General features: G+C 25.6%; 1 protein-coding gene across 3 annotated transcripts; it reads left to right on the top strand.

Moving 5' to 3' along the window:
* The first annotated feature begins 469 nt into the window (after window positions 1–469).
* Window positions 470–4971, top strand: LOC111635813 (fatty acyl-CoA reductase 1-like). Of its 3 annotated transcripts, XM_023380902.1 has the most exons (8): window positions 470–661; window positions 753–852; window positions 3689–3776; window positions 3859–3975; window positions 4049–4224; window positions 4315–4387; window positions 4572–4678; window positions 4751–4971. In XM_023380902.1, the coding sequence occupies exons 3-8, from the start codon at window positions 3693–3695 to the stop codon at window positions 4956–4958; spliced, it is 765 nt and encodes a 254-aa protein (XP_023236670.1). In that variant the 5' UTR covers window positions 470–661; window positions 753–852; window positions 3689–3692; the 3' UTR covers window positions 4959–4971. The 3 variants fall into 3 exon arrangements, with proteins under 3 accessions (XP_023236670.1, XP_023236672.1, XP_023236671.1); XM_023380904.1 differs by lacking the exon at window positions 753–852 and having other exon boundaries at window positions 655–661; XM_023380903.1 differs by lacking the exons at window positions 470–661; window positions 753–852 and adding an exon at window positions 3283–3567.
* The last annotated feature ends 1984 nt before the right edge of the window (window positions 4972–6955 follow it).

The following is a 6955-nucleotide window of genomic DNA, read 5'->3' as shown; positions in this document are numbered from 1 at the left end:
AAAAAAAAATGTTTAAAAATTAAATATATCTTATTTTTTATAATTTAAATTAAATATTAAGTAATATGTATTAATTACAATTATAATTATCATTTTACTCCATTTAAATTCACTAAATTAAAAAAAAATTAAATTTAAATGCAAGTCTATGCCCAATATTTTAATAATTTAAAATGATTTAAAACTTAATTTAATATTAATTATAAAATTATTAATTAATTAGTTAAACAATTAAATTAGTTAATTATTATTAATTTAATTTAAATCTATAATGTTAAAGTTTATTTGTATAAGCTTGATTATGCATGTACCGTACGTTTTATAATTATTGTTAGAAATAGAAACTTAAAATATATTATTATTTATTAATTAGTTGATTAAACATTTAACTTATATATGGTGATTTTTAATTACAATTACATTTAATTTTTTCATTACAGTTTAGAGAAACCGTAAAAATTATCTCACGATATCGTTTATCGTTATATTAAACTTGAAGTATATTGGAGATAAAATATCATCGACAACACGAAAATTAGTGAAAGGATAATGTAAAATTGGAAAATTTAAGCACTTGAATAATAGAACACAAAAGGAGAGGAAAAAAAAGAAGAGAAATGGAAATTATTTTTAATTGCACAAACAAAATAAAATGTGAAATGTGAGGAATTATTATTATAATTTTTTTTTGAAGAATTGTTTAGAAGGAAAAGTGTTTATTGTGTGAAATCTCAAATCTGAATTGTTAAAAGTAACACGTGTTAACGATGACATCATAAAAAGTATTTGGCCAACGGGAGTTTATTGCGGAACAAGTGGACAAGTTTGTCATAACTTCAGGTGAACGCACAGGTAAGCCGGTATATTTCTTTATGATTCTTCCTACTTTAATCTTCTGCACGTATTTTTCATTAAAATCCGTTATATAATATAAATAATGTTCACATATTTCGAATTTTCAGGTATAATTTTATTTATAAAACTATAATGAATTATTATATAGGCCTACACAGAAGAAAATATAATAATTTTTATTTACTATAATGTATATGTTTTTTTTTTCTTTTCCTGAGCAAATGTCTTTTTATTTCTTAAAAGCATAAATTGATGATATTAAAATTAGGAAAATTATATTTATTTAAAATTTTTGCTCATATATTTAGTAATAAATCACTTTATAATTAATATTTTAAAGTAAATAATTTTGATATTAAAATTTATTATAAATACTATAATATTTGAAAAACATTTTTTAAACCAGGCTTTTTAGATTTTATATTTTGAATTTATGAATTTATTTATCGTTCGGTTATTTATCGGATAAAATATATTAAGTCAAGTACATAAAATTACCCATTCGATCAAAACTTAATTTAGTTTATACGCTATATCCGGCAATCATCCCATTCTTCTTCTAGGACAGAATTAGGATGCATATCGAAGATCAAGGAAAAATACAAACATATATGCTACAGATCTACCTACAGGCTTGAACCCACAGCTTTTATCTGTTTCTGGATTATTTATGGTTATATTATCGGCTTTGTACTTTGCATAAACAATCTTATATATTTAAAAGTCATTATTTATTTTTATTGTATAATTTCGATATATTTTTGCTTTGCTTTTTATCGTAATTTGTTTATATTGCGATAAATAGAATCTAAAGCAATATAATTATCAGAAGAAAGAAAAAATAATAATGATTTGAATATATTTTTTAACATTTTAAAAAGCTTTTATTCGTCATGTTTTTCGAGTTTGGGAATGAAGTATATGATGGGGGTAAGACTCTCACCATATATTTAACTACAGTGCATTTACTCATACATCATGATTAAATTGTACATTTGGTTATGTTTATCGAGTGGGGAGTATAGTGGGATGGATAACCCTCTAAAACATCATTAAAATCCATTGGCATTGTCATCGGACTTAGGTGCTGTACTATCCTGTACTTAATCAAAGTTCCAGCCTTCTATCTTAATTATTAATAGAAGTGGATTAAATTTAAATTGCAAGTTTTGAGGTCATGATGCAAAGCAAGTTAAATTTAAAAGCGTTTAATAATAATAATAATAATAATCAAACGAAATTCCGCTGTTATAAATTTTATTTTGGTAGAAGTAAATTAATAGTAAATTAAGAAAAATTATTATTGAATAAAATATGTTTTCATATATAACGATATTTACTACAAAAATTGATGATAATTATGTAAAATTATTATATAAAAAATATTCATTTGATTTTAGATACAATCGATTATGAAGATTAAATAAAATTATACTTTTCATTTAATAATTTATAGTTATGTAAAATATTGATGGCCGAATGGTCGAGGTTTATGGCGTAAACTTATTTCTCTGTGAGATTGGGAACAAATCCGAGTATGCGAAAAGATTAGTAATTTTTCGGGGTAGTCTGCCCTGAATATGGCTGGGTAATAATCCCTTATTACCCAGCCATTTCCATTATGGATCTGGCCGAACCCATGATGGGCATGATCAAACGTAGCCTCTTTGGGGCGGAAAGAATAAAGAAAAAGTTATAAAATATTATATTTTAACATTGAGAATACGATTTACGTGCATTATTTTGCGTACTAAATTATAATAATAAGAAAGTTAAAAAAGACATAGACCTAATATGAAGAAGATAATTTATACAATAATAAATTATTTAATTATAGATTTATGGTAGATACGGAGCAGGATTTGCACATAAACTAAACAAGCTGCTGCTTAAGGGCCTATCATTTTTATATGTAGGCTATCAGTATTTAGTGGAGAGGAATGGTCTTAATGTTAGAGCTTAGGCTCACGACAAGCAATGCAATTAATTGATTTAATGTAAACAGATTGTTAAGCAAAATCAATATAATAATCACAATTTTGATGTCATTACAAATCTGTTAAAATATTTTGAAAATGGATAGGCTCGTGTATTAGAATTTGAAATACGAAGATATTTTAATGAAGAAAACTAGACGTAATTACATTAATTAAATTAATGCTACTCTAGAATAAATATTTATCGATTTTACTTAAATTTGGAAAAATAAATATTCTATAAAGATAAACCTACATTTTTTTACAAATAAAGAAAAATAAATAAATAACTTTTATCCTAAGTTTTATTATTTATTTACTATGTAAATCGAAAAATATTTGCAGAAGAATTGAATTTCATTAGGTACTTATGAATTTATTCATTTTGAATTCAATTTAAAAAATATATATACTGTATAACTAAACAAATAAAAGTACATATGCGGTTTATAATTACAAAAAATTAATTTTAGCAACCTAAATTTAGTATTTTAGATGTTTAGAATCTGGACTGCCCAGGCAGTTAAGGCCTCAGTCTACCGTTCTGGGTACCGAGGATTTGATCCCGGGTCTTCAAAATGCAGTGATTTTTAGGGTGCACTGTGATAGGGACCCATCTTTCACCACCCGTTCGGCCACATTATGGACCTGAAAAATGCACTCTTAGTGTCTTTTTCAGGTGCTGATAGTATGAAAAATGAAGAAAGATGTATAAAATTAATTAATTTTTATATAAGTATGTTTTGAATTGTTAATTATTTAGTTTCTACTTTCTAAACAAAATATTTTGAAATGTTTTATTGCTTAATACGACGTACATTTCAAACTTTTCTTATGTTTTTTCCCCCTTTCTATAGAATAATGGCTTTCGAGAACAGTATTGTGTCAGAGTTTTACAATGACAAATGCATCTTTATAACAGGTGCTACAGGTTTTATGGGAAAAGTAAGACATATGTTTTTTTATTTTTTCAATTTAATTGCATAATTTTTAACGCTAACGAAATTTATTAAAATTAACTTTAAAGGTTATGTTGGAGAAATTATTAAGAAGTTGCGAAGGTATTAAAAATATTTATGTTTTGATGAGACAAAAGCGTGGAAAGAGTCCACAAGACAGGATTGAAGATCTGTTTAACTGCAAGGTAAAATAAAAAGAATTAAGTATATATTTCATGTATTTTTTATATTAATTAAATATCATTTTATTTTTTTAAGGCATTTAGTGTTTTAAGAGAAAAAAATCCAGATTCATTTAAGAAAGTTATTATGGTAGCAGGTGATATTACCAGTCCAAATCTAGGTCTTTGCCAATCAGACATTGATTTACTTGCTGAAAATGTGAATATTGTATTCCATTTGGCTGCTACTGTTCGATTCGATGAACCGTTGAAGTAATATATTTTTTAATTGTAGATTTGATATTAATTTATTATTAATTATAAAACTTTAATTAATATATTTAAGATTGTAATATTATATAGGCAAGCCATGAAAAAAAATGTACTTGGAACGCGTTATACGCTTGACGTTTGCCAGAAATTTCCACATTTAATGGTAAGTGATAAATGACATATCTAAAAGCTACATTAATTTTTATGATGTACTATAGTTGTATAAGTTTATACCTAATTAAATGAAAAATAACTCAATTTTTAATATTAATTACTTAACAAAATAGCAATTTTTATAATTACAGAAGTCGTACAACTGCTAATTAATGAATAATTTGCTATTTTAGGCATTGATTCACGTGTCAACTGCTTACTGTCATTGTGACAGAAAAGAGATTGAAGAAACAATATATCCAGCTTCAATTAATTTACAAAAAATTATAGATATTGTTGAGTATGTACTTTATAATTCGATGTAATTTTAATATGGAAAATATTATAAAATTTATTTATATATTATTTACAGTTGGATGGATGAAGATACAATAAATGCAATAACACCGAAATTAATTAGTGGAAGACCTAATACATATACTTATACTAAAGCATTAGCTGAGAACCTTTTGGAAGAGGAATGTGGACAATTACCGGTAGCTATTGTCAGACCTTCGATTGTTTCTTCTTCTTGGAAGGAACCATTTCCTGTAAGGCTTCATTTATTATTTATTTCTTAAGCATAAGTTTGAATTAGTATAGGGAAATATTTTATGAAATAACTGTGAAAACAATCAGTTATATAATCAACTGAATTTTAGAATATTAAAAATTAGTTATAATTAAATAATTTAAGATTCAAATAAATTAATTGATCGATGAAGTATATTGTTGAATATTTTGTTTTACAGTTCTTTATACATAACACTTGTGTGGAAATATAATAACAAGTAAAGCATTTTTCCTTATATATATATAATGATAATTACATCAAAAAACGAATATAAGGAAAGATAATATTTCGGAAAATGTTAAATAAATCAAGTTAATTATAATAATTCATAGTGCTAATGATAAACTTTTAACAATATTTACTTAAACATAAATTAGCCGATAAGGAAAATTTTGCAGAGAGCAATGTATCTTTACCCGGTTTTATTTCTTCACTTAATCAGCGTTGAAATATTGGTTTTTTATACTAGGAAATATTTTAACTACGCTAAATTGTTTTGCTTAATTGTGTTTTGCTATCTTCCAAAGATAATTTATAACGGTTAAATATTATCTTTATTTGCTTATAATTTTGAGAAATTTTAACAATTGTTTTTTTTTTTAAACAAATTTTAAATAAAGTTTAAATATTAAAAACATTCTTAAAAGGAGGATGTTTATTAGTCTTATTCATTTAGTTTCTTCTTTTGTTTCTGTAACAATAGATCTTATTTGTCTCTTATATCGTTAAAATATGCGATTTTGTTGAACTATACAATTGATTTTATACCAGGTCTATCTTATCGATTATATTAGACCCACTTTACGACTAGTATAAATTTGTATTATCATTGTAAGGAATTTCGTATTTTTGTTGGCCCTCTAGGTGTAGTATTATAAGTCTGAACTGCTAGAAAAGCTATCTAAATTTACTAGACTGGGCTTATAGCTTATAGAACTGCTATCTTAACGATAGTTACGTCGTAAATACGGAATATATGTTATTATATAAATATAATTTCTCTATTAGATCTGGGGGACCTGGGATCGAATTTGAGAACCCGAAAATCCCAGGAATTTTAGGTCTTTCATGAATCCAGTCCCTCACCATTTGACAGCCCCCATTGTAGGCCTGGCTGAACCCATGATGGATAAGGAAAGAAGGCCTTCTTAATGTCCACAAGCCAGAAAGAGTTAAAAATAAAAATATACAGTATAGCCTATTTATTTAGTTTTAGTGTTTCTACATACAGTATTGTATATATTTAATATATTAATATTACGTTTAGGCGTGATACAAAATATTTTAACACACGTGCTGAGATATGTCTAAAATATTTTAAAAATAAATGTCATTGTTAACATTTATATACCTTTCTTATATAATATGTCTTTCTTCATCTATTATTGAAAATTATACAGTTTCATTTGAATAAAAAATATTATCGAAGTGAGATACTACAGTTATATTTTATAACTTTGCTTCAAAAAAATATTGAATCTAAGTTTGCTTAATATGTTTTAGTGGTACTGTATCAGCTCTAATGATACAGTACTAATTAAGTTACAAAAGAAATAAGCCATTGACATTTATTTTGAATAAATAAAAATGACTTAATTATTTATATGTATTTCTGTTATAAGCTAGATGCACGTGTTCAATTATTTAATGTAAATAGAAGTACATACTGTGTAATTAATTAATTTACTGAATTTGCCCATTTAAAAAAGACAAAAGTATGTATTAATTTCAATAAACTTTTTAAAACTTGCTTACAAGGAAAAGCGACTTCTTAATACTTCAACACAAAACTTAAACCTTAATCAATGAATCTGTATGCTTATTTTCTGTGATGTTTTCGAGAGGAATGTTCTTCCATCATCAGCGTTAAACGAAACAGTTACAGTGGTCGAATGGATGAAACCACTAAACACTAGTAATTGGTTGCGAGTTCGTGCCTCGCCAGCTAGCCCCTTGGAGTTTTCTTCGTGTATCTAGCATCTGAATAGGACGTATCCGGTAGGA

This window comes from Centruroides sculpturatus, unplaced genomic scaffold, assembly GCF_000671375.1.
Source record: "Centruroides sculpturatus isolate CEXI.00-Female unplaced genomic scaffold, Cexi_2.0 scaffold881, whole genome shotgun sequence".
NCBI classification, from domain to species: Eukaryota; Metazoa; Arthropoda; class Arachnida; order Scorpiones; family Buthidae; genus Centruroides; species Centruroides sculpturatus.
The sequence above is the reverse complement of the archived record's forward strand: the minus strand, read 5'-3'. Positions and strand labels throughout refer to the sequence as shown.

Bases quoted from the DNA above. Each gene is read 5' to 3' on its own strand.
- LOC111635813 (XM_023380902.1), top strand. From the start codon at position 3,693: ATGGCTTTCGAGAACAGTATTGTGTCAGAGTTTTACAATGACAAATGC. The intron at 3,777-3,858 runs GTAAGACATATG...TTAACTTTAAAG, and splicing joins CTACAGGTTTTATGGGAAAA to GTTATGTTGGAGAAATTATT. The intron at 4,225-4,314 runs GTAATATATTTT...AATATTATATAG, and splicing joins CGATTCGATGAACCGTTGAA to GCAAGCCATGAAAAAAAATG.